The 27,720-nt window shown below is 38.6% G+C and overlaps 1 protein-coding gene across 1 annotated transcript; it reads right to left on the bottom strand.

Annotated features, from left to right (window-relative positions):
• TDRP (testis development related protein) lies at nt 1-27,483 on the bottom strand. The gene is made up of 4 exons (XM_050972304.1): nt 27,331-27,483; nt 14,938-14,997; nt 5,415-5,518; nt 1-3,123 (listed from the first exon to the last, which is right to left on the bottom strand). The coding sequence occupies exons 1-4, from the start codon at nt 27,436-27,438 to the stop codon at nt 2,778-2,780; spliced, it is 618 nt and encodes a 205-aa protein (XP_050828261.1). The 5' UTR covers nt 27,439-27,483; the 3' UTR covers nt 1-2,777.
• Between the last annotated feature and the right edge of the window lie 237 nt (nt 27,484-27,720).

Below are 27,720 nucleotides of genomic sequence, written 5' to 3'. Positions count from 1 at the left end.
TACGAGAAAGCAATATAAACTATATTTTATTTTGTGCAATCTTATCATACCATCTTAATGCTACCTTCTTCTAAAACATTTCACATAGATTGAAATGCAGTTTCAAAACAAATATTAAGGGACATTTTCTACACTTATTCCACATATGGAGCTGTGTATAGCTTAAGCTCATAACATTTAATGTAATTAAGCATCTAACAAAGGTAAAAGACGAAAGGACCCCATTCTGAAAGTTCAGACACATTTACAAACATGAGAGAAGGAAAGCTCACACCAGTGAGTTCTCAACAGACAAATACATTATTAAAGCATAACAATAAATTATATTAAATTTAATAATGTTGATTCTTAAAATGGTTATTTCTGAGGAAATATCACTTAAAGAGCACACCAAAACTTGCACCACTATGAGTGAAACTGGAATTTTACACATCTCAATTTTCCACTTTTGTTTTATAATAGGCTTCATATTTGTGAGCATATTCTTTATCATACATCTAAAAACAAATTGAAAAAGGTTGCAGTTAAGCTGTGCATCAAACACATCATCAAGGTGAGAAACAGGCACTTGACAGTATAATGTGCAAGGCAAAACCCTTACTAGTCACAGTATAAATAGTTTCTTCAGGAGTGAAATTAAAAGTTCTCAGTCCATCTTTGAGAATATTAAGGTCTGCTAACAGATCTTTTTCTGTTCTTTCAGATCAGCACCAACAACCAAATTAAATACTAGCTCATGCCTTAGAGGGTATTCCATAAACTATAAAATGCAGCATACTGTACCCAAGAATACTAATTCTTTCCTATAATTAACCTCAGCATACATATTTTTCCAGGGCAAAAATAGAGTTTACTCACAGACTAAACAATGCAATATAAATGCTAACCTTTTCTCCCCTATTAATACTTTTTAATATCTAATGCAAATTTTACAATTATATTTGCCAGTTTTAAAATTCTGTTTTGTAGCACAAAACATCACCGTTCTTTTTGGTAAACCTAAGAACAACGTCTTTTAGCATCCTATCAATATTAGGAAAAAAACCCCAACCTACTAAAACCATTTTGCTACAGTTTCCCTCCAGGCACATCTCAGCAGGAATCTCCAAAAAATAGCTATGCAGGAACTGCAAGCCAGAAAACTACACATGAATTGGCAAGGAGAAAGAGAGAGCTAAGGGAGGAGTAATGTGGCAGTAACAGAAACAAGCTTCGAAAAAAATTGCATGCATCCCTTTTCATCAGCATAAGCTTCTTGCAAAAATATGTTTACAAGACATCTGTTATATAAAGGTCTATACTTTCTTGTAAAAATGCTGATTTTCGACATGCTAGCTTCATCTTCTGACTGCACTGGCCATACTGCTAGACAGTCAGTCGAGTTTCAGTTCTGTTACACCCGTTTAACATAATCAGGAGAGAAAAGGCCTAATGTTCATTTCTTATTAAACTTTTGGTTTGATTTTTATTCATGAATGTTAAAATAGTCTTTGTATGGGTCATATAAACAAAACAGAAACTGACTTTGGATCTGACATCAGGTGCACCACTAGTGAGAGACAATATGCTAAAAAGAGGCACTTTTATTAGTCATATATACATTTCAAATCTCAAGTTTAACATTTCACCTTCTTTTACCAAAAACTCAAAGTATCAGTAGCTAATAAGATGGAATTTTTCAACAAATGTTATGTGCATGCACATACTTGCAATGGCTCAGTTATTCAGCTACCCTGAAAATCCTGGAGTGTAATTCGATCATTGCTTATGCAGTGGGAAGGAAGGAAAGACACAGTCAAAACCAAACAAGTTGTTTGTAGAACAAGGATCAGCTACTGTAAAAAATTGAAAACCTATGCCCTTCCATAAGAAACAACTTATTCCTACATCCAGATTCAATATTCCTCCAGAATACTAACATCATCTTACACTTTACTCAATGCTGTTTTCCAAATTTTCAGTAATTTCGATTTTTGACATAACATGTGTCTTAAAAACTGAAAAACTTAGCTTTGTCAAAAGAAGTTCAATATTAACAAAAAAGCAACCAACCAAAAAAAAAACCCCAAAATAAAACCCAAAAAACAACAACCAAAGAAAAACAGGGAAAAAAATCCAAAACACAAAAAAGACCCCAACTCTGGAAGACCCATTTGACCTGACTGTTGGTGACAACCCTGTAATGGAAGGAATTACATCAGAATGGTATTTTCCCATGTCACACAGAGTACAGCACATTGTGACACTAAGCATCTTGTATGCACAAGCTGAAGCAGAAGCTGAGGCTGAAGATTTGGAAAACAGTACTAAGTACAAGCACTCTCCCTGCAAGCAACAGATTGGTATTCTTAGTTAAAAAGGGACAGCATCAAAACTAAAATTTTGAATGGCCCTCAAATACCAGAAAAGAAGCAGGACCTCAAGCTAGTGGCAGTTCCTTCATAAGGCAGTCAAATTTACAACCAGTGTATACATTCACTAAGGAATTACATTTTTTTTTTTGGTAAAACCAACAATCTGACATACTGCAGAGTCTGAATGTGAAATATAGGCACAAAATAGATTCTCTACCTTTTTTCAGTGTGGAAAACATAGCTATTAACAATGTAATAAGAAAATTTACTATCAGGTGAGCAAAAATTCGTAACAATCTGAATAAAACAAATTACTGTATAAAGGTGCATTATTGAGCAGATTTGATTTTGGTTTAAACATGTGAGTAAATCATGGAACTGTTCTCTTCCTATGTATAAAGTATTTCACCAGTATTACCAGTATCATTCTAGTTCTTCCCAGTTGTCAGTAAGGTTACCTTTGCTTTGACGTCTAATACTAACCAGCTTTCCAGCTGATTTGATACTCCACCTGGAGCTGTTTCCTGAGCTGGCCAGGTTTGTGTATTTTGTGGAGCCTTTGGTTTCATCTTCCCAGCCTGACCAGGCTGTATAGTCACTTAAAGGAGTTGCTGCATCACTGCTAGAGTCAGCAGTGGTAATCTGTGGTGGTTCCCATCCCTCAATCTCATCTGGCTTCCGAGATGGAACATTCTGCTTTATCACCAAACTGTCCCAAAAACCTGGCTTCTTTTCAGACTTCATCTCTTCCTTTAATTTTAGGTTTGTTCTAGAAAATAACAATGATGTTGTGATTAATTCCTTCATTCAAGAATGTATGCAGTAGTTATTAATAAACATTCAATTAAATTATGTTTTACAGTAAGGAGTGCTAATCATTGTCAGCCTGTGGCAGCACATCCATTGCTGTCAGCTTCAGGAAAAATGCCCTCACATACACATAAAACTAAACACAGCCAAATCTTGCAGTGATAAATCAGAAGAGAAGTGAGTATGGTCATTTTCTATTACAAGAGAATTGACACACCACCATCCCCATCCCATTCCTGTGGGGTGAACTCCACAGAGCTGCCTTTGGAAATGTATGAAGCATTTTAGGATGCATTTGAAAAATTTAGGACTTTAACCAAATAACCAACAACAACAAAAAAAATTTAAAAAAAGCAGGACTATGATAGTAGGAGGAATATGAAAATGTTCTAACATCAGCTTTAACACTCACTATGTTACTCAATTTCATATACCTGCTACCACCTTACCAGTTAAACCTTATACCTTAAAATAGTTGATGTACATAGTATTAGGACTTTTAAAGATACCAGGCTTTTTTATTAATATTTTCATAAAAATAGACACAATAATGTGATAACAGCTGTTTTGTATTTCTGGTAAGATCTCTCAAAATGCCCCTCCCAAACCCCAAAAATAACTGGAAATTCTCTTTCAGACATTTGAAAGGCTACTCATATTATTACTTTTCTTATCCCCTTAAGAATATTCAACCAGAATAATTTTGCAGTGTGAAATATTTGAGTTACAGAATGTCAAATATTTATGCATAACTTTATATGCAGGATTATGTGTATAATCAAATAATGGGCCACAAGGAAAGGTTGAACATCAGGGATGAAAGACACAACCTTGAGGGTTCAATGAGATAAAAAAGCAAACTGAAAAAATTATCTGTAGTAGCATATCGATTCCTTAGCCACAACTAAACCCACCATCAAATCTCTTTTAAACATTTCTATTAAAAAAGCTTTGTTCCATTACTGAAATATTAGCTCTATCATATTTAAACAGAAGCAACTCAACCAAATACCTTTAAAATAACTTTTCCTTTATTGGATTTTGAATTTATGATTCCTCAGAATTTTAAATTTTGCTAAAACCAGCCACAGACTCCAAACACTTTTCTTGTCTTTTGTAAACAGCACGCTTAAAAGTTGCATGTGTCTTTAAAAGTAAAGTAAAAATTGTGGTATATAATTAAAGAAAAATATCCTGAACTTAAAAAACAGGCAGTTTTCATAGTAATACCAAAATAGCTTTCTACATTGGTGGTAACTCTGTTATCATACTTCGGCTCTCTTCACTGTATTACTTGATTCTTACATTCAGCATCAATTGCAAAGCATTATTACAGTAGCCTAGCACCTTGATAACACCCATAATATTGCACAGGGTTAGTGGCTGGGAACTTTTGAGAAGTTTTATGGAAGAGGCTCAAATTGAAATAAAATATATGGATTTATATTCTAAATTGTTTATTTATTTACATACACGTCCCTATATACATATATGTGTTGCATCCTGAAACACATTTATTTCAAAGTAAACGGGAGACAAAGGCTGCTACAGCAAATCAGCTATTTTGATATTAGCTTTGATATCAGCTTATCAAAGCTAGTATTTGGCAGGAACAGTCTAATGCTATGTGGTACATTTGGTTTGTAACCAAGGCAGTGAGGCAGCACATGTAGGTGAAGCCTACACATACTTGTAACAGAAAGATGTGTGTGTGTCCTGGAAGTGTGTTCTGTCCAGGGAGCTGCCCTCACCATACCAGCACACAACTGCGCCAAAACTCAGCTCAGTGCCAACAGGGAAGACTTGCAGATCCTAGTACAGCTACTCCACTTAACCTTTCTAGGCGTAGTAAGACTTCAAAAGAGAGAGTAAGGCATGTAAAAAAGGGAATTTGTAAACTCAACCATAATTAATCCCTAAGAGGATAGAGAAAGTGTGAGAATGATCCTTTTACTCACAAGCCTTTACTACTTTTCTACAGTAAGAAAATTATTATGCAGCTAAATTCCTTTTTCTTCCTGACAAACCTAAAAATGTTTAAAACATCATCCTTCCTTTCCTAATACAGCATGCCTTATTCATTATAAGCTTAATGTATACATAGCTTTGCCCATAAAACTTTCTGTGTTGATTTGACTTCCAGCAGTTGGACACTGCTGTTCCTCAGCATCCAGCTCCATTACTTTGCACACCTATTTTCTGTGTTTTAATAGTATTTTAATAGCAGATAGACCAAATGGCTTTACTCACGCTTTGGATTTTGGAGACTTGCATCCTGCTAGCAATTGCTGTTCATCATCTTTATTGAACATAGACGTCACTTCCTTCCAGCCCCGGAAACTTGCACCTTGAACCTACAGAGAGAAGCAAATCCTCATCAATGTGGGTGACAGACTGGCAGGCACAGAGTGGGGCTGCCACTGCTGCCACTGGGGCTGGCAGGCAGCTGTGGCTGTGTCCCCTGCACGAGGTGCTGCTGGAGCTGCAGAGGACGGCCATGCCAGGGAAAAGAGCTGGTCTGGTAACTGCAGCAAGAGCTCCCCCTTGCTGAGCAAACAATCCAGATCCTCCGGGGTTTTGTGATGTCATCGAGTACAGCTGGGCTCCATTTCAATGTACCACAGCAAGAATAGAATCTAGGCAGCTTTAAAGACAGTCTGAAGGGCTTCACTAGACAAGAAATGAAACAAACTATCATATCACATCTAGAAAGAGTCAAGGACAGCCACATGCATTATAAAACTCTTTAGATTTAACCTGCTTTACACATATTGTCCCTCTCTGTAATCACCAAACTGCAGCTTCCTGCCCTGCAAGCAAGAACGGTAAGAGCATTGGCTCACCAGTGCCATGAGTGGTGCAGCACTGGTGCACTACAGCGTTTGATCTAAATGTACTCTGACCATTAAGCATACAGCATAAATTACTTTTTAAACTTTTATTAAAGGTTTGATTCTCCCTCCCTCAAGGAGAAGTAACTAGGTATGGGTTATTTTTACTTTGATAGCATGCTCACAAAAATACACACATGTGTGCCAAGCACAGAATATGAAAGTTGCTGCTCTTCTTCACAGGATCAAGTAAGAACAGCAGGGATAGAGTGTCAGTGTTACTTGACTATATTAAAAAATATGATACAATATGAAGTATAATAATCAAAACAAAAAGCTGTCAAGACAAGCAGGAGGTTTTGGCAAGGCATGTAGTAATAGGACAAGGAGGAATGGCCTTAAGATGAAGTAGGGTGGGTTTAGATTAAACATTAGGAAGAAATTCTTTACTTTGAGGGTGTTGAGGCTCTGGAAAAGGTTGCCCAGAGAAGTTGTGGATGCCTCATCCCTATAATTGTTCAAGGCCAGGCTGGATGGGACTTTGAGCAATCATTTCTAGTGGAAGGTGTCCTTGCCTATGGAAATTGGGTTGGAACTAGATGGTCTTTAAGGTCTCACCCAACCCAAACTACTCCATGACTCCATCATCTGTTATCTTACTAAAATTATATTATTTCAGGCCTTTTGGGGAAGGAACCTTTGCTACCAAAGGCAAAAATACAGCTACAAGCTGCACTTAAAAACTCTTTTTCCCCTTAAACTGGATGATACAATTCATAGATAAGCAGCCTTCTTTCAAAAATGATGCTTCATCGAGTCATTTCCATTAAACAAATTTGCTGGTTATGAAAAAATAGAACCTTGTTACTGGTTTTCAGATAGCAATTTAAGACATAGAAGAGGCTTCATTTAAATTATATGTACCTTTAAAGAAAAACATTGATTAAATGCTTGGAGACAAGCATTTATACACACACATTCAATGTAAAGAAAAGGATATACCTGTACATACACCTGCTTTAATCTAGAACATCAACATACTTTGCCAATGCAACCCCAACCTTTGCTGCACTGTCTGAATACCCAAGCAATCTTCTAAAAAAAAAATGCAGCCAGAAGCTTTCCATACTTTGAAACTTTGGATTTTTTTTTAAATTTGATTTCATTTGTCCCATTCTGATTCACAGATATCTTTATTTCTATTCTATGTGCAGGTCTTTGGCTAATCTTTTACAAGCTCTGCACTCTTTCTAAAAGTATGTAAATCATTGTCTATGTACACATTGTACCACTCCTATTTTCATGTTCATGGTATTTGGTAGGTATATACAAAGCTAATACCCAGATTGTAACTGATTGATTCCTTCTCTCAATTAGACCTTAGGAGAAATGTATGCTAAACATTTAAGATACACTTCCACTACTTATTTGGAGTTTCCAAAGGAAACACTGTCAGGATAACCTGCATAAGAACACCAATGTCCAAGTAAACCATATTTTGCCAATATGTGATATAACTCACTGCACAAAGGCTTCTACATATTACACAGACCAGGCTGAAAGAAACCAGCAAGTGCAAGAGTGAAACCAGAACCTCTGCCTACCATGCCTAAGCCTCCTCTTCTACACCTGCATGCACCGGCACCGATCTGCTGACGCTTCTTTTCACTGCACCGACTAGCAGAGAACAACTCACAACTCACTCTAGTTTGCCAGTGGTAGCACACTTCTGAATTGAAACCTTAGTGGAGGAGGTGGTCAAATACACATTTCACACTTCCAGAAGCTTCTTTGTAACTACTGAGAGGTTTTTAAGACAACAATCTTGTTTTTTGACTACTGCTGTCATATAGCTGACACATAATAACAAAATTCCTCAGAACAGCCTGCTGCATTTCCATGTTTCTTTTCAGAGCTCTTTAAACACTTTTAACGAACTCAAGAGTGCAACTGGAACAGTCACAGCTGTATGTAGTACAGCTGGAGGTACAGCTCAGGAAGATCCTGAAGTCACCATTCCCTCGAACCATCAGTTTGACATGCAGCATCTATATAGCCAAAAAGGGCTGGGAACCATCACAAGAAAAAATAGACAAATTCAGACAGGAGATCCATATATGAACACCCCCTATTTAAAGGGGTGCACCCTTTAATACCTCAAGACAATGATTCATGATGTTAGGGGAAGAGGCCCTAAACACCAGCCACTCTTCCTGAACACCATCTACTTTTGCTGCAGTCAGGGACTGCCAGAACCTAAATCAGCTGGGAATCACTTACAACGTCACAGAGCACCTGGAGAAAGACCCATATCCCAGAACAATTAGCTTCCTTGCAATGGATGTCAAAGGAAGGTCAGTAAGTAAAGATAATATTTCAGTAAGCTGAAATATCTCCTCACCACATTGGAGACTTGTTTTATGTAAAACTATTAAAGTTATGCAAAGTATGAAAACATAGTACTGGTATGGTCTTAAAGCATCAATCCACCAGAGGCTCAGTATTTCACATTTATGATGTAAATCTCTATACAAAAGTACTACTCCTAAAATTTCCTAGGAGGTTTATAAGTGTAACTGACCTGATTATATTCTCAAATCTTTAAACTACTTTTCCCTGTGTCATTGGAAAAAGAAATAATTGAACATCCAGAATTCACAGAAATTCCATCCTTTATTGCTGGAAAGGACCTCTGGAGACCATCTAGTCCAACCCCACTGCTTAAAGCAGGGTCACCCTCAGCAGACTGCTAAGGATCATGGACAGCCAGGTTTTGAGTATCTCCACAGCTGGAGAATCCACAACCTCCCCAGAAACCTGTTCCTTGGCTTGAATGTCCTCATGGTGAAACAATTTAAAAATAAAAAAAGAAAAAGTTATTTCTTCTATTTCAGTTTGTGCCCATTGCCTCTTATCCATTTACTGAGCACCCTGAGAACAGTCAGGCTCCATCTTCACACTCTCTGCTGCTGGTGTACAAACAGAAACCTTTCTTGTTTCTCACCATATTTCACTCTAGTGGGTTTAATCCTTCCTAACCCCATCCCTGCACACTCAAAGAGTGTATCTATATTCCCCTCAGGTCACTTGACCTTGCTTCCACCTCTAGAATGCATCCTTTAATGTTTGAGGTTTTTCAGGAATATTACATTCATGCCTCCTGCAACCTTTGCTTCTTTCTCTGCCTGATGGGTTAGGCTTGAGCTTGGAGTAGGTGATTTTTGAAAATCAAAGCTGACTGATAGAACCAGGTGTATACTCCAAACCAAGTTAAAAAAAAAAATCAGTGAAATGTTCATGGGACAGCTAAAAAAAAAAAAAAAGAAGGGGACCTCTATAAAGGAAGAGAGCACTATTGCTGACTACAACTGTAACATCAGATAATGTTAGAATTAGAGGACCATGCTGGATGCTGCAGTCTACTATTTTCCAAAAATGTCAATAAGAAACAAATGAGGAACTTCTCAAGAAGCCATTTCAGTATTCTCTGAAGCAGAAATACAGGCTGGTCTCATAGCAGTTTGACAATGACAGCAGTTAATAAATTTTCTCCTGTATCTTCCACTTTAGGCTGGGAAAACCTGTGCAGCAATGTCTGTGCAATCACCTAAAAGAATCAGCAAAAAGTGAAATTAAACATACATATTAACCCATCAACTGGAAAACTATTGAAAAGCCATCATGGTTTGTTCCAACTTGTATCTTAAGAGCTCAAGACCAGAGCATAGATTCTTTTCCTTTAACTCCTTCTAGCTTATGAAGTACTTCTTTTCCACCATGAGAAAGCTGCCATTTAATTAGTGTGTCTTCTGAAAGTGGGAGTACAAGCAGTCCCTCCTGGAACATCATGCAAAGGATGTGGTCTGTATCCCTGGTCAAGCTGTCTGCCGTTTCTCCCTCTGCTTTGCCAGTGCCTCAGGATCAGTGCCCATCTGTCAGACAGCTCCCCAGAGAGAGGGGATCACAGAGGCAGACCTGGTTTATCAGATACTGCTGCTGAAAAGGGTCAACCCAGGTCACTGCCTGCTCACTGACATTGCCTTCCTTATGCTATGGTTTTGTATCTGTGTGATGCTGTGGAAAATGCTTCAACTACTTAAGCCAGCAGAAATCTAACTCCCTCATTTTTTGCACTCTTTTAGGTTAGTGCTAAGAATCAATTAATTAAAGATAAAGCACATGGAGTTTAGGGGCAACAGCACCTTTTTTTAGCAGCAACTATCATAACATCTGAAGCACCCTCTGAAAATTGCAGTCATCTACCAGCTTTCTTCCATAATCAGAGCTTTGTACATACATGATGGCTCTCCCCAAATCCCTAGGCTCCACTCTAATCTCAGCCTTCATAGTAAGACTTCAGCTGTTACCTGTATTGATTCAAGTGAATTAACTGTATACAAATTGTATATGTTGACTGCAATTTTTCTTTCTTTAGATGAAACAGGGAACAAATGTTTACTGATGTTAACTTTATAAAATGCTCCAGAATGGGTCAGGACCTCTTAAACTGGAAGTCTCCTACAAAATTGATAGGTATTATCAAAATTGATAGGTATATACCAAAAATTACTTTAAGGACACCATTTTTTACCACATCAACAAATTCTGATGTTTACATGACTGTCTTCCCATGATAGGTAAACAGGGAAGGACAATAGGTAATATAGGTAAACAGGAAAATGAACAATCAAAGAGTCTACTGGGAAACAGTAAAGCATCACTGGGAAGACTTTTCAGTTAATTTTACTGTCAAAGGGCAAGGAGGTTCATGAAATATTAGGGTAAAAGGCAACAAACTAGGAATAGTAACAGCTGGGTATAAGCCAAAGTAGTTCAGTACCAAAAGCAAATTTCAAAAGTTTATTGCACCCAAAAAATATGCAGATACAGATGGAAGATACTAAACAGGAAGATGGTGTCAATTTAACTGAAAACAGGTAAACTTGTGCATCAGATGGATGTAGTTATTACAGGTTAGTATCATATAATGGGAGAGATAAAATAGCACAGCATTCAATCAAGTCAAAGAATAACAAGCTGTGGGTCACAGAGTTAGAGGTACAAGACAAGCAGTTTGCAAAGCAAGAGATTTAAGTATGTTTTGATTTACCCTGACTGCCTTAGGAGTGGGTACTGGTACTTTCAGAATATTCCTGTTAAGTCTCTTCTACTTCCAGACTGCCAGGCCAGCAGGGCTCTGGAGCACAGAAATCACTCTCTGCGGGCTAGAACAAGCCACATGACAGAGTCTTAGCAAGCAAAGTGAGCAATTACAGGGCATTCTTGCTATACACCTGCAGTGAGAACCAGCACTTTCAATACCATTGTGTAGTTAAGCAGCTAATCCCTAAAAAGGCACTGCTCAGCATGTATGAAATGAGATTTCCAGAAATTTATATTTGGACCGTGTTTCAGCAGACCTTAACAAGTATTTTCACAGAGGATTGACAACTGGTGAATCAAAATTCTCCAGTTAAGTAGAGGCACTTCACAAAACACTTGCAGAAATTTTTTATAAACATAAACAAAAAAAACAGATTTTCCTCTTGAACTTGATGAGAAGAAATAATTGTTTGTTGCACAGCTCCCTCACTCCTCCCCTAAAACAAAATGAAGCTAAAATAAAAAGCTAGGGATACAATTGAACCCTACAGTTCAATAAAGTTACAACTAGGTGTTCAACAGTTATAAAAAATGCCAATGAGCTTTAATTAAAGAGGCATTCTTCCCACATGACAGGAAACCTCTTCAAAATGAGCAAGAAGACAGATAACCAAAATTTAAAAACCAACCCCCTTCCAAATTTGTCTTACAGACATTCAAGCATTGGTGGTGGTGGGGATTTTCTCAAGTCAGCCAGCTTCTGATGTGCAGACCAATGGTTCTTGTTGTGTACCAATACCCTCAAATCCTTCTCAGCAGGGCTGTTCTCAATCCATTCTCCACTTATCCTGTACTTGTGTTTCGGACTGCCAGGACCCAGCTGCAGGATCTGGCACTTTGCCTTGTTGAACTTTACGAAGTTCACACAGGCTGATCTCTGTCTTGCCAAGGTCCCTCTGGATAGCATCCTTTCCCTCCAGCTTGCTGACAGTATCACACGCTTTGGTGCCATCCACCAGCTTGAAGAGGTTGCACTCAATGCCACTGTCCATGTCCCCACCAATGATGGTGAACGGGCCTGGTCCCAACCCCAATCCCTCAGGAATATCACTTGTCTTGGCCTCCACTTGGACATTAATCCACTGACAGTAATTTTTTGCCTGTGACCATACAGCCAATTTCTTATCTACTGGATGATCCATCTGTCAAATCCATGTCTCTCCAGTTTAAAGACATGGATATTGTGCAAATTCTTTGCCCAAGTCCACATAGATGACTGACATCAGTCACTCTTCCCTCATTCACCAATGATGTAACACAGTTGTAGAAGGTCATTAAATTTGTCAGGCATGATTTTCCCTTAATGAAGCCATGTTGGCTGTCACCAATTCCCCCCTTATTTTTAATTAGCCTTAGTATAGTTTCCAGGAGGATTGGCTCCATGACTGTGCTTGGCACAGAGATGAGAATGAATGGTCTGCAGTTCCCTTCTTTATAACCTTTTTTGAAAATCATGTCTTCCATTTTCCAGTGGGAATCCCACCAGATTTCCATAACTTTTCAAGTATGCTGGATAGTGGCTCAGCCACTTCTCCATCAGCTCCCTCAGGACCTACAAATGTGTCTCATCAGGTTCCATGGATGTGCATGCATTAAGGTTCTTGATCTATTTCGTCTCTCAAAACTTTGTTTCATTTAAAAATCTGGCCTAAAAACAACTACAGATGAAGTTTCTACTTTACTTTTAATTCAGAAGCTGAGCATGGCGGTGAGATCCCCAAAGATTGTGTTTTTCAGAGGCCAAATCACAGAATTGTTTAGGTTGGAAAAGACCTCTGAGATCACTGTGTCTGAGTGAACATCAGGTGGTCAACCTGAGTTGCCACTTCCAGTCATTCCTTGAGCACCTCCAGGAATGGTGACTCCATGACCTCTCTGGCCAGCCCATTTCAATGCTAACCATGCATTCAGATAAGAAATTCCTCTTGATATCCAACCTCAATCTCCCCTGATGCAGCTTGAGGCCATTTCCTCCTGTCCTGTGGCTGGCTAATTGGGAGAAGATGCTGACCACCGCCCGCCTATAACTTCCACTCAAGTAGTTGTAAAGGTCTCCCCAAGTCTCCTTTTCCCCAAGCTAAAAACTCCCAGCTCCTTCAGTCACTCTTCACAGACTTACTCTCTAATTCACACATCCAGGCAGAGTGTGAACACAGGTTCCATATTTCTGTATTTTGCAGAGCACCACTGCAACCGTCATGGCTCCTCACTTTGGGAGGTCATGAGGTTTTTTAACCACCTATACCAGCCTTTCAAGAGAGCTGTGATGTGAGAACTAGAAAACTTCAGCACTGCAATCAGCCTGTCCTCAGTGCTCAGTGGGCAGCCTCCTGCAAGTGCAGGATCTAAGACCATTTCCCAAGCTCATTCTTTAGGACCGCTCCCACTTTTAGACCTCCAAACCTAGGTCAAAGGCTTTCCTCTGCAAATGGGCATCAACACTACCTTAAAACTCAGGCTTTAAGAGACCAGGAAGGCTGTCTCCCTAGTGAACACACACACTATTCATCCATCACCTTCTTCTTCAAGAATTCTGCTGCTCATCACCACATTTATGCAACGTGCAGAACACTTTATCCAGGACATGTGTGTACTGGAAAGGCCACACATGCAATTCCTCAGCCTTTTATTAACATATTAAAATTTCAGAACTTCTGGAATATCACTGTACTGACAGCTTCTAAGACAACAGACCAAGCAAATAAAACACAGAATTGCTTTTAGAAAGAGAAGATGAGAAGGACAAGGTTCTTTCTTGAATACACTTTTAAGTCAAGAGGGTTTTACTTTAAAAGACAAAAATACAGCAGTGGTTTATCTGGTGACATTTCTGTTTTTTTAAGTCAGAACACACACATACTAAGCCTTCCTGAATGACTAAGAAAGGGGCAAAAAAAGTTTCAATAGAAAATAGATTCATTTTAAGATTCTCTCCCTAAACATTTATCATTTGGTATAAAATACATGGTAATTTATGTTTTCATAAAAAAGAATATACTTCTTCAAAAGATTGGAAAAAGGTATAGTACAATCTGACTTCTATTTTCAAGGAAAATCATGCTGCATCTGCAGCAGAACAAAAAGAAGTAACAGACACAGATGTTCAGTTTATACATTTTAATGTAAAGTATCCTATTACACTAATGAACATATTTTAAAATACTTTTCTTTATACCTATGGAATTTCAAAACAAGCTCTAGCTTATCATAATAACTTCCACCTCTTTCATCTTCTACTTAATGTATTTTAAGAACATTAAAGAAGATTCTTGGACACATATCAAGGTAAAAAAAATTAACTTGCATGCCTACTTCTCTCTCCTGAAAGTGATACAAAATAAAATCCTTAATCTCTTGAGGTCAGACAGCCAGTGGACATATAATGGAATAAACAACCTCAAACTCTTCTACTTTTCATGCTTTTAATGCCAGTTGCAGCTAGAATTTAGTGCTTCTTTAGACTTCAGTAATTCCTGTGGTTTCTTATTTTCATCTTGTGTTTTAATAGCTATCATTGGGAGGAAAAAAAAATCAGGATGCTTTCCACTCCACACTAATGAAAGCAAATAAGGGAGCTTTCCAACTAATCCTGCACTACTAATATTACTTCAATGAGAACCCCTTGACCAAGGATCATACATAATTATGAAATCATCAATGAACTATATAAATTCCTTAATCAGCTGTTCATGAAGTGCTGGTAACTTTCTAACACACATGGACTGAAATAAATATATTTATGATATTAAATGTTACATTTTCGAAGAACAGGTATTTACCTTTGTTGCAAGATGTGACACTGAAGATGAAACTTCATCTTGAAGAAACTGGTCTTTATTCTCAAAAGAAGGATAAAGATAAAAAAGGCCCATAGTCAGTTTTGGTTTGACAACTAGCACTGACACATTTTAGACTATCCACAAATGCTTTTATTCTATTTGACACATCCTAAAATAGACAAAACATGATTACAACACAAAACTAAGTGAACACCACTACTAAAATATAAATCTACACTTAGAATGATGAAAAATCAAACCCTTACAGAACCAAAACCCCATACCACAAAGGGAGAAACACCTTTGCATCATAAAAAAATTTAGTCCAATTAGTTTGATTTTATCTTAATGGTAGTATTTTAATTTTTTTGATCTGCACTGAGTTTCTAAATACTGTACTAGATGATGGTTTATGCATTGTCTGTGGGCTGGGGGGAGAGGAATGTCCCCGGATTTTTTCCTCCTTCATATTAAAAAGCCCTACATTTCCTTAACTCAAAGAAACACCTTCCTCCACATTTCTTTCCCCTCCATGCACAACTGCAGATTTCAGAAGCAAACTAGAGTGCTAAATGCCTGTGAAGGCTATTCAGGAGGGGGGAAGCATTTCTGTCCATCTCTGAATTAAACTACTATGTTAGTATTGTCAGACCCTCCTGTTACTATCAGTGCTCTCTTTAAGACGTGGCAAGTAAGATCATTGTTGGGAGTACTTTACAGGTCAAAGATAAAGGAAGTGGGACACAGAATTCAGGAAATCTGCAATTTTCAATTTCTTCACTCTGTATTTCAATGAGAAAAATGTTGCCTTTTTTTTTTTTTTATTTCTACATATGACTACAAATACAAACAGTGCCAAGTACAAACAGAACATATGACTACATATGACCAAAAATATTTAACCCCAGTTTCAGGAAAAAAACCAGAAATAAAACAGAAAAGTGCAAAGTCTCTTTGAAGCAGCAGTTTCACAAAATCTCCAGTATTCACTCTGGTCCATATATTGATTACATCAGCCACTTGTTGTTTTAAAAATCAAATTTATCAACCCCTTCCTTTTCAATTAAAGTAAATGCAAAGGAGTTGATATGAACTCCACATGCACATATCCCAAGACACCTAAAACACTCATTATCCTTGCTCTGATGCATTGCCAAAGGCCTCCTTCACTTTGCTAACAGCATCAGAAAGAGGTGAGAAAACCAGCACAAAAGTGTTATGTTATTTCTAGTTATGTGGGGACCCAGATGTATCAGCTTTATTTTGACCGACCAGCTTCAATTCCCATTTTGTTTTTTAATATATTTACTTATTATTTATATCTCTTTATATATATTTATTTACATACTAATGTTTCCACTTACTTTACAGGCAATACTTTATCTTATACATGGGACAAGGATAGAGCATTTCTAGAATAGAGTAGGAAGAGCATTGCTCTATACTTCCAATAGTATTTGTATGTTGGAATACAGTGAGCTGTAGATAGCCAGATTTACTTGCTGGGGTAGAACACAAAGTCAGGAACTCATATTATCTTTCAAAATGAGACTATTGCTTCCTGTGGATTGCAACAAGCTATATAACTTCTGAATTCAGTTAGCTGTCTAACACAGGAGAACTGTAGATAGATACCAAAAATGTTAAGATTTGTGTAGTTCTCTCAAATTAAATTCAACCACTTCCACTCCTTTTGGCTTTTTTACACCTCTACTTTTAAGAGAAACACTGACCATGTTTTAAATGGAAACAGCTCACACATACTATTGAGAAGTCTCCCTCTTTCCCCTTAACACTCCCATCTCTCCAACTTTTGGATGAGGTTGCAAAGTCCTAAACTTAACACGATGGAGTCTCTGCTAGGACACTGTACAAGCTAGAGAATACATCACCTGTTCTATCCAAATTCTTCCCAAGAACAAAAAGAGTCAACAAGAACTAGGAAAGCTCCAAGGGGAAATATGGTAAGAGGAGAAATTCTCAGACATCCAGAGTTGGCAGAACTATCAGTTTCAACAACCAACAATATTACCTCCAGAACAAACAAGACACTGTTAGTACCTTTGAAAGAAATAACACCTCTCATTTTAATTCTTCCAGCTCTCCAAGTATCTTAGGAAGGAAAATAAAATTACGAAAGTGCATAGAGATATCATGTTCCAGAAGAGAGAAAAGATGGAGTGTAAAGGCATGGAGCCTCTAGCAAGGCTGAGCACAAGGAAGCAAAAGTACAAGGCTTTTCACAGTGAAAGCTTTTAGGGAAAACCACGAGATACAAAGAGCACCATATAGGGCTAGGGAGTCAGCATAATAGAATGTGAATACCACCATCAACAAAAGATGTAATTACCAATAAATAGTAGACAAAAAGGGCATTTATTTGTTTATTTTAAAAAGGGACAACTATGATTGTCTTTCTGTATTAATACAGTGCTACTACTCATGGTTATACGAAGAGGTACCACCTAGGGAATGAGACACACGTTTGCAGCAACTATACTCATGCAACTCAGGCTGATGGTGAGTGGACAGCACAAAGTTTAAAGATATGAAATACAAAGATTGAAATACATTAAACCCTCAAGAAAAACTGGTGAGAATCCAATCCCTAAAATACATTTTTTGGGGCAGAAGACCAATAAAGTATTCATAGTATCCTTTTAAATGCACTGCTGAGAAAAAGGAGACTTGGATAATGGCAGAGTGCTTGTGATGTCCATCCATATATCCCTTGCTTTGCTAAAAACAATCTGTAGGTTTGAATTCAGTCATCTCCAATAGACTAGATGTGAAAATGTTTTGTGGAAAATCCATCCTTAAGGAAAGCAGAGAAAAGTAGACAAATGCCACACAGCAAGAACAGAGTAGGAGAGGAGCAGGTATAAAGGTTCAGAAACAGCCATGGCCTACATGGCAGGGAGGGACCTGTGCACCCTGCAGGAGGCATGGGCTTTGTATTAAAAAAAAAAAAAAATAGAGAGGAAAACAGCAGAGGGAGGGAAGGGACCTGTGCCACCACTGAGAAGAACCCAGAAGGAAAGATGAGACATCACTACAACCCATCTTCCCTTGTTACCCACAGAATAATTTGTATTTTTAAGTGATGCACATTATTACACCCTTCTCCTTACCCAAATTCCCTGCTTTTGTTACCATTCTGAGATGAGGAAGCCTATGACTTGGGTAATCAATTTTCTTTAGAGGACAATCAACTGTACAGCTATATGTCAAAAAAGCTCATTTTCACTCTCTATCATGCTGCACAGCTATATGTCAAAAAAACTCATCTTCACTCTTTATCATGCTGCATAACACATAGTGATGCTGAACACTTATAAATTATTTCAGTATGTTTTAGTCTGGTTGGATTACAGGTATGACAATTCATTGTTTTACTTCAATTTAAAGGAAAAAACCTGGACTACACTGTAATATTTAGATATTTCTAGCTGAAAATGCTAACACTAGTGGGAAATGCTGATCAGCAGCTTGAATAGCCCTCCAGTTCTGGCAGGGGAAGGTTGGTATGCACAGAGTGTTTTCATAAGGAAACAAGTGCCCTTTTGTTGGACATACTGCAAACCATAAGGTACTCAAGGGACTAATTCAACTAGCACACAAACCTTTTTGTACAGAGATCAAAATTGTAATCTATTTCCCTCAGCTTCCTTTGTGGTAAAGTAATTAATTAGTCTCTTTAGATCATTCACTTTCATAATTCAGGCCAAGATGAAGAATGCTGAACATCAAAGAGTTAAGGGAAATATTAGCATCATTTTGTCCTGCATGCCCTTCTTGTGCTCTAGTAAGTAAAATGATCTATTATTGATTTTCTCTGCCCAGTTGAGGGAGTTTCCTATCATACAAACATCCACACACATTAGCTGTGCAAGCACAAGAGTAAACAAGCTATTGTTAAAATAGTAGGTCCTTTTGGAGCCAATTTTCACCCTTCTACTGACTTATTGCATCCCCTCTGCCTATCATCACATCTCATCAAGGACTGGGTGTAATATAAAGTCAAGGAAGTCATGCCTGTAAATGCAAATGGGATTATGTACCACAAATGCACCATTTCAGGAGAAAAAAAATCCCAAAACAAATAGCACCTGAAGAGATACACTCCAAGGAAGAATTTAACAAAATTTCTAGTACTCCACAAACCCTACTAAATAGTTTAGTGATAGGAGAGGGGAAGGGTTAAAAAAAATATTTTAAAAATCATTCAGGAAATTACAAACCTGAAAGTTAACCTCTGAAGTTGGAAAGATTCCCAAAACACTGATTACAAACCAAACAGCAGAACAACTACATACACACAGTCTTGACCAGAAACAACACACATTGAGAAGACGAGATCACACAGCCAAATCACCATCTTAAAATACAGCTAACAAAAGAAAATATTTCCTTGGGTTTGAGAAGGATTTTAATATAATGTAAAATAAAGTAAACAAGACTAAAGCTGATTATTAATGCAAAAGCCACTCTGTTTATCTAAGTTTAGAACTGAATCAAAACCAACACAAAATACACTCACAAACACTGAGTAAGAACAAAGTTATCAGTAGAAGATCAATGGCATTTGGCCTCATTTTTTTTTGCTGTACCTGTAATATACACCTGGAAAAATTCAATGCATGGATATATGTTTTCTGAGTTAGGAAATTGATGCAACAGTGATCAAATGTAAATGGGCAATGAAACAGCTCTACTAGTTTCAATATTCCTTTAACACAGCTGAAAAACAAAGCTGAACTGTACCTGAACACCCACACAAAACTGAACATGCCTTTAAGGAAAAACAAGGCTTTCAATTTTAAGAAATAAAGGCTGCATTACTCAGTCACACATCACTTTCTTCTTGGACATGAGGCTATGTGCTCAGCAGAAAAACTCCAGTGCTGAACTGTGAACTGCCTCTGCTCCTTTCTGGCAGAGATATCCTAGACTGAGATCAAGATAATGTGATCAGGCTCGTCCATATTTCCTCTGCTGCTAGATCTCAATCTTCCATTTGTATGTCCCTAAAGCAATGAATGAATCAAACCAGCCATCTGGGCAGATGGTGTAAATTGAAAATTTCCTTTTAATGTCACCAATGAAAAGTATTAACCTAGGCATTTCTGAAGTCTTGCTTAAGAGTAATTTGGTATTTTAAACTAATTTTTTCTCTTCTATAAACAATACTTTTCCACACCAGATTGCTCCCTACACTAAGAAAAACATCTTTATTATGACAATAAACTATTTAAATAGTGACAGTGACTCCTATGCTGAAGGTTTCCTCTGCCAGTCTTCAGCAAACCTGAAAATACTTCTGATGAAAAAGAAAAAGAATATGTAAAATATAAGTGTGTTGAAGAATATACTTGAATTTTGGCATATAGTTTGTAGACAAAACTAATATGGAAACATGCTTTTGAAATGTAATTCTTCAGACTATTTCTTAAAGAACTTATTTCACTCCACTAAATTTAAAAAGTCTGGGTGACTACTTCAGGTACAGGAGAAAACCCCTTCAATATATTTAAAAATTCTTCCATCTTCTAGGCTCCAGTCTCTCATAACTGCCTACTATTCACCAGGCCAACTGAGAGGTGAAAACACAGGGAAACTGGTTTTCATCTATCAAATAATTTTAATTTTTTCAATATTCATAACAAAGATGATGCTCTTTTCTTTATAATCCACAGCTGTTAAGAACTTGCTTAGCATTTTCAAACTCCGTTTCATTCAACCACTTCAGTTATTGTTTCACATTCCATTACATTTTAAAACAGAATATCTAAATTATTTCCATATTTTTACTGTCAATTGATATAAATGGCCAAGTGTACCAGAGAAGATTAATTTCAGAATGTAAGTATTTACACAAGAATACTTCTGTAGTTCTGAATTTTATTGGCATTACAAAGAGAAACATTGGAACACCAGGTTCCTATGCTCTGTTTTTACATCAATACACAAGGTTACTCTATTAAGTGTTCACATTACTGTGTATCTCTGTAGTAAGAGGTTATAATACATCTTACTCAGACTTTGCTTCTCTGAAATATTTTTGGAAGAATATTAAAGATTAATCACCTTAAAATATTTTAAAAGTTCATATGCCATTAAGAATTTAGTTTTACTTAATTTATAGTATTTCAAATATCCTTCATGAAATGGAAACAGTTCTATTAAGATCAAAAAACCATCAGTGTCAAAGCTGAAACAAATAAGGTCAGATAATAAATTTTAATTCAATTTCTGTAATTATTCAACTATTCCAGTAAAGTTTTCAATTTTGATGAAATTTCCAGCTGAAAATCTGTCCGTTATTTTTAACAACTTAGCCATAGCAGAAATTAATATTTGCTGTTTCCTCATCCAGAAAACAAACCATCAGATGCTAATTCAAAAGACAGTGGCTGACATACAATTCTTACTCAGTCATGGAATTTGCCATTAAACTACATGTCTCCAATAAAGGTCTTGGATGAGTAATGGCCACATTTTCCTAGTAGAGTTTCTGCAAAATGGGCTGAATGCATCATTTTTTGTTACAGTGTTCAGCAGCACACGTACAGCTTCCTTTTGATGTTGCTTTTATCACACATGCAGTGATCACACAGACATTTTCCTGGAGCTCCTCACAGAGAACCTGCAGCAAAACTTGTTGGAAATGTACCTTTGATGATGACAGAGCTGAAAAAAAGTCTACCTAGTAAAGTGTTCAGCAACATCTAGTAACTCTACTTATGTTATGGATGTCCTCACACAGTCTGGCAAACAGTTGCTATAAAAGCGAGGAAAACATTATAAAGCTACTTTAACAGTAAAGAATTAAAATGATTCATTCGTTCTCAAAACCATTTACATTTTACTTTAGATATTTATGGTAGGAAGCCCAGCAGTGGCAGGAGAGTATGGCTCCAGAAACCTCCCAAAACCCCAAGAAGACACAACAAATAACTTAGGGAAAGCAGATCTCAGCAAAGCTGTAGAGGAGGAGATGCTGGTGGGTCTGTGGATCAGTGGGAGTGGACAGTTCTGTGTAAGACTGGAGGGGAGGAGGGCAGACAGGGCTGCTGCTGGCAAAGCCAGGCAATCAGAGCCAGTAAAGCAGAACAGGCCCGAGGAAAGAAACACGTGATAAAAGTGACAAATGGGGGAGAGGAAGGGGATGCACTAAGAAAAACCCTGAATGTAAGGAGAGAGATTTAAATGCAAATTTCCTGAAACAAAGGGAGGCCAGCTGAAGAAATGGAATCTGAAGGATGAGGAGGACTTAATGCCATAAGCAGCAACACTAATATCAGCAATGGAATTTACAGGAACTAGGGGATGGGAAACTACAACATAGGTATTAGAAGCTGCAGAGGAAGTAATCACCATCAGTATGGGAAGTGAGGGTCTGCACAAGAATTTCAACTGTCTAGACAGCAAGAAAAAATAATAATTGAAAAAAAACCAAACAAAAAACCCAAAAAAAAAGAATGAGAAAGCAGACCTGACCTGGAATTCATGGAGGAAACAACAATGAAGTCTAGGACACAAATTCTCTTTCACATAATACATAAAAACTACCAACAACTTGCAGGTTAGAGGCTTGGCTGAAAGAAAAAAATATATAGTGATGGTGTCTGTAATAGGAGACCAATCAGACAATATGTGCTTTGTGGACTTCTAAGAGTCAGAATAAGCCAACAGAGGAGGGATAAGAGGTGAGAAACAGATCTGATCCCAGTCAACTGTGTAAAAAAATGACAGTATACATTAAAAAGTGAAGTACCTCAAAAATGAAAAGGATTTAAAACTTAGAAAGCTGAAAGCCCCAAAAGACACCGTTAGCTCTGGAGAGCTCCAGAAAGACTGTGCAAAAGAAACAGGACCCATTCAAGAAGCTGCTGAAAGATGGTACGTGACAAGAAGGAGGAAAAGCAAGAAAGGCAGGCCAAGGAAGGCTCGGGAAAGTCTTCTCTGACAGTACCACAATCTAATGTTCAAGAATGATGACAGAATACAGGTGATGGATTTTAGCCAGGAAAATGCCACTGAAATGTCTCAAGAACCACTCCAATGAAGAGGAAAAAAAACAGGCTAGCAGAGAGGAGAAGGTATGATGGGATTTTTAGAGTACTGAAGGCAAAGCCTGAGACACACAGAAATGGCTAGAAAGTGAAGGAAAGGCATTAGCTGGATTAACATTTTCTATTTTTTTTTTTTAATTAAAAAATACCCTTATTCAATGTATTAGTAAAACATAAGAAAAGCTGCTCAGCTCCCACCCATTTCTGCAGGGCTTGTCTGAGTTCAACTTGGAGTTTTCATTCCAAGATGAAAGCCAGAATTAAAATTGTACCAGACACTTAAATAACTTCATTAAAAGAGATAACTAAAATTCTGTATAACCAACCTTCAAACATCCTGAGCAAGTCTAAACAAAATTCAGCATAAAACATGTTTTTGCACATATTCTCTTTGAACATAACAAAAAATACAACTGGGGAGAACAGATCAAGGCTAGGGTTCTGAAATATTTTTTCATGAAAGACAGAGCTTCATTAGATAATATAGGTCAGCCTGACACCCATCCCCTTCCCTAATATATAGATGTATTTTAACATGGAGCTCCATTTTACGTCAGAGTTACACGCGATATTGACACAGCATTGACATCTCTGAGACCTGATTAGAGAGTAGGATTGCATCAAGAAGAACTTAGCACAACTGCCAAAACAATGCCTGCCAGAAATCAAAACCCAGCAGTTTTCTCTTTCCAAAAAAACAACTACAGTTTGAAACATAATGACTATATTCCAAACTGAACGCAAGTTTGGCATGCACCACTGTACATTTCTAGCATATTTTTAGAGAGACACACACAAAACACATTAATTTCATCTCATGTGTGTGTACTATTTATGCATGTCAAGTTACCTTCATGTATAAGCTATAACTTAAGTAAATAAAGCACCTTCATTGCATAAATTAAAAATACTTATGCTTCAAAGCATAAATAAAATTAACTTCTAAGATACAGCCTAAAACTGTCTGGTCTAAAAAAACCTCACAATAATACACACATTTATTTACACAAGTACTGTTTCAAAATTTACTTGTCCTTCTTATCTCAGGAAACACCTTACTATTTTAAATAAGTGTTAACAATTCAAAGCACTTGAATGTATGTAGAAACTTTTGCTAAAAAGTGGCCAGAGGCTGACAGTTCCCTCCCTTGCAATTTTCATGTTCTAAAATTTGTTTTTGTTCTCCCCTGGAACAAAATCAAACCATTCTGTATAACACAAAACCAAAACTGTCAAAACTTTTTTTTAGATCAAACTAGGCTTTTCTATTTAAGAACTATGAACGTCTACAATTTCAAATGTCTGCTTAAGCCCAAATCAGGCTTCCATATCTAAATAGGATGATTAAAATTTCTCTGGAGTAACAAAGGGGTTTTTTGTGTTGGGCTTTTTTTTAAACTTATAGTAGACTAATTCTTTGTTGCTGTCTGCTACTGCAATGTCCTAATTATTAGGTTGCACAGTGAGAATTCCTTCACTCTTTCTCAGCTTTGAAGAAACAATATACAGCACCAACATTTCATTATACTGGAATACTTCCAACGTGGTTTGCTTTAATGACATAGAAGTGACTACCAATTTCTTGCCTTTGAAGTAAAGAGTTTCAGCCTTATTTATAGCATGAATGGTAGAAGCTTAAGGATTTTCTTCCCAATTGCTTATTAAAAATGAAAATAAAGACAAAATATGGTTGTTGGGAAAACAACATATCATAAATCAAAGTCAAAACACAATGAGTCTGGTTCATCTCCTCTTTTACCAAATGATGTATCAGAAAAGGAAATTAAATCTAACAGTCAGCTTCTGCATGAGATCTAAAGCTGGGCTTCCTAATTTACTAAAAAGCACTCACACTAATTATCTAGATTTTGGCTCTAACAATAAAAAATCAGGGACGTCCTGGATTCTTCTCATCTTGATGAGGTAATCCTTCATTCACAGCAGGCTGTACCATAACAACACTTACACACGCACTAAGGCATCCCCATGCACAGCTAAGGCACCACAAGAACTGCCCCCATAACTCCTCCAAGCCCTCATGGTGCTGCTGTCCTCCAAAGCCAGAGGGTTGGCTGACACAGGTCCGGATGCAGCAGCAGAGAGTGCAGATCATTACCAAATCCCTCAACACATTACTGGATTTCACTCCCTTACAATCGTATTATTGGGAGAAAAAAACAGGATCTGATGAAACATTAAGAATTTCAAATACTAAAAGCAAGGAACATGAACCAGGTCAGCTACAACAAGCTGAACAAGCGCATTTGGTTCCCTTGACACCTGTCCCAGCCATTGTACCTAGGGCTGACCTAAAAGCTGCCCTGATCATGAGAATTACGATGTCAATCAAGTGGTCTGAGCTTTCTATACAGTCTGTTCTTCCTTAAAGTGTACATAAACTCTAAAATGACTACTGCTAAATATTTTGGGCAGGGTGTTGCATTCCTTTCAAAATATTTTGATTTTAACGGGCAAAATAACTAATAGCTCATAATCTTCACTCCAGCTTCTGTACCAAGCTATACTACAGTTGTGCTAACCTTACTAAATCCTTTATCTTCAAGAATATTTCATTTAGTGACTTAGAATCATTTCTTTTTTTCCTGCCACCCCTCAACACTAAAATCAGTATCCCAGTTCCACTGGGAGTTGAAAAGGAATTTTCTTGAAATTAATGAAAATGCAAACCTTTTGCACAAGAAACCATTGTCATCACCATTACAACTTGAGACTTCAACTAATGGAATGGAGGCTGAGAACAGTAAAAGACAATTGGACTGGACAAAATAAAATAAACAAACTCCAGCCTCTGCTGCCAAAATAGAGGGCTGGGAGAATTGTCTGGACAGAAGTCTGAAGAATCCTCTCCTGACTGTGAGGCTACAGTCAGGAGCCTCAAAGGGCGCTCGAATCATTATTAGCAGAGAAGAGGAGCAGTGAAGTCAGTGGGATTTACTGGAGGCTTTTGGTGACATTTGGTGTTCGAGAAGGGTTTCGGGAGGAGAGCAAGTCTACGAGGGCTATGATGGTACAAGCCAGCAGCTTAGCAGAAACTGTGGCAGCTTACAAGCACCTGAGGATAGGAACTATCCTGTGGAAGCTTACAAACACCTGAGGATAGGAACTATTGTAGGAGGCAGAGGTTAGATGTTATATGAGAGGCTGGGGGAGATACTTCAGGTTACCTTAAACCCCACAATACCCCTTACTCCACTGAAGGGGGTCTCCAAAACGAATGCCCATTCTTCTTCTACAGGAGGAGATCCTAGTCATCCGTATGACTCCGCAGCTGCTGCCAAAGAAGTAGCAAGGGCTATGGCTCTGCTGTTTACTGTACAGGGGCAAGGGCAAGACAAGGCTAAACTGGTGGCTGTAGCTACTGGAAGATGGAGAGAATAACTGCTGTGACTGGGAGAGGCTGCTCTTCAGCAGTTGCCACACGTGTTGACAACTCACAGCACCTGTCAACCAGAAACTCAAGGTGAGGATAACTTATCCAGATACGCTCAAGCTCTTTCAGAAAGATAGGCAAGATAAACATGGGGTAGAAAGCTGGGAAGGCTTTTGAAAAGAAACTTCACTGTTTGGCAACCCCGGGCAACTGCTTACTTCAGACCCTCTCATTCAATATCTAAAGTAACTCTGTGGCAACAGAAGATCAGCACTAAGCTGTACTGGGCAGCATAACAGGCTTCTGAGCTGGATGGATACCTAATTGCTACCAAGTTTTTGAAAGCAAGTCAACAAATATTTTTTTAGCTGTTTTCCCAACTCAACTGATATCCTTCCCTTCGGGTTATATTTGTTGAGAAAGTCACTGTTGGTATTTAATTTAACACTTAACAACAAAAGCTTTCAAACAAGATTGCAGCTATTTAAAGACAGTGAACTACCATCAGTAAAACCAAATCAAAAACAATCCTGCCAAAGCATCAGGGTTCTACACAAATGCGCAAATAAAGTTCTGTTCTAAAACATCCATGTTTAATGTACTGGGCTTAACAGATGGGTTGCGGTGCCTCTGCCTAGGGTTGGGAGAGAAAGTACCCTGCGGTAGGAAGCCACTGGAATGAAGGGCAGCAAGTCCCAGAAACGCCGGAGGCCGGCTGCTGGAAGGAAACAGGGTTGGATAGGCCAGTCAGCACCCCAAAAACCGGGTGACAGTCGCACGATCCGCTCAAACACTTCCAGCTCCGACCAGGGCCAGCCTACCGGCACATCAGGGTGGGAAAAGTGATTACTCATGCCGCCGGAGAGCGGGGCAGCGGGAGCGGGGCCGAGCCTCACGACCCCTCCGAACCGGGCTCCGCGCTCCTACCTGGGGGGCCGCGAAGGCGGCGGCGGGCGGCGGCCCGCGGGGACGCGTCTCCTCCTCCTCGGGCGAGTCGTCCAGCAGAACTTTGCTGCTCTTGTTGAGCTTCCACATGGCGGGCGCGGGGCGGACCCGCTGCGAGCCGGCAGCAAGCGGGCCGAGGCGGGAGCGGGCGCTGCTCCACAGCCCCGGCCGGGGCGGCTGCGCTCGGCAGGGCTGTCACCCCGCCGGGGGCTCCCGGCCGGCAGGGAGGGAGGGAGGAGCTGCCTGGCGGCGCCGGGAGCCCGCCCCCAGCCGCCGCCTCGCCCACCGGCCTGCGGATGGAGCCGGGGGTGCGGACGGGCGGCCCACGGCGGCAGGGCGGGCCAGGGCGAGCCGGGCCGGGCCGGGAGCCGC

Source organism: Serinus canaria, chromosome 3 (assembly GCF_022539315.1).
Source record: "Serinus canaria isolate serCan28SL12 chromosome 3, serCan2020, whole genome shotgun sequence".
NCBI lineage: Eukaryota > Metazoa > Chordata > Aves > Passeriformes > Fringillidae > Serinus > Serinus canaria.
Note: the sequence above shows the minus strand (reverse complement) of the source record. Positions and strands in the feature narration are given on the sequence as shown.

Excerpts from the sequence above, each read along its gene's own strand:
- TDRP (XM_050972304.1), bottom strand. The coding sequence starts at position 27,438 with ATGTGGAAGCTCAACAAGAGCAGCAAAGTTCTGCTGGACGACTCGCCC. Across the intron at positions 14,998-27,330 it reads CCGCCTTCGCGGCCCCCCAG|AATAAAGACCAGTTTCTTCA; the intron begins GTAGGAGCGCGG and ends CCTTCTTTTGAG. Across the intron at positions 3,124-5,414 it reads AAGTCTCCAAAATCCAAAGC|AACAAACCTAAAATTAAAGG; the intron begins GTGAGTAAAGCC and ends GTTATTTTCTAG.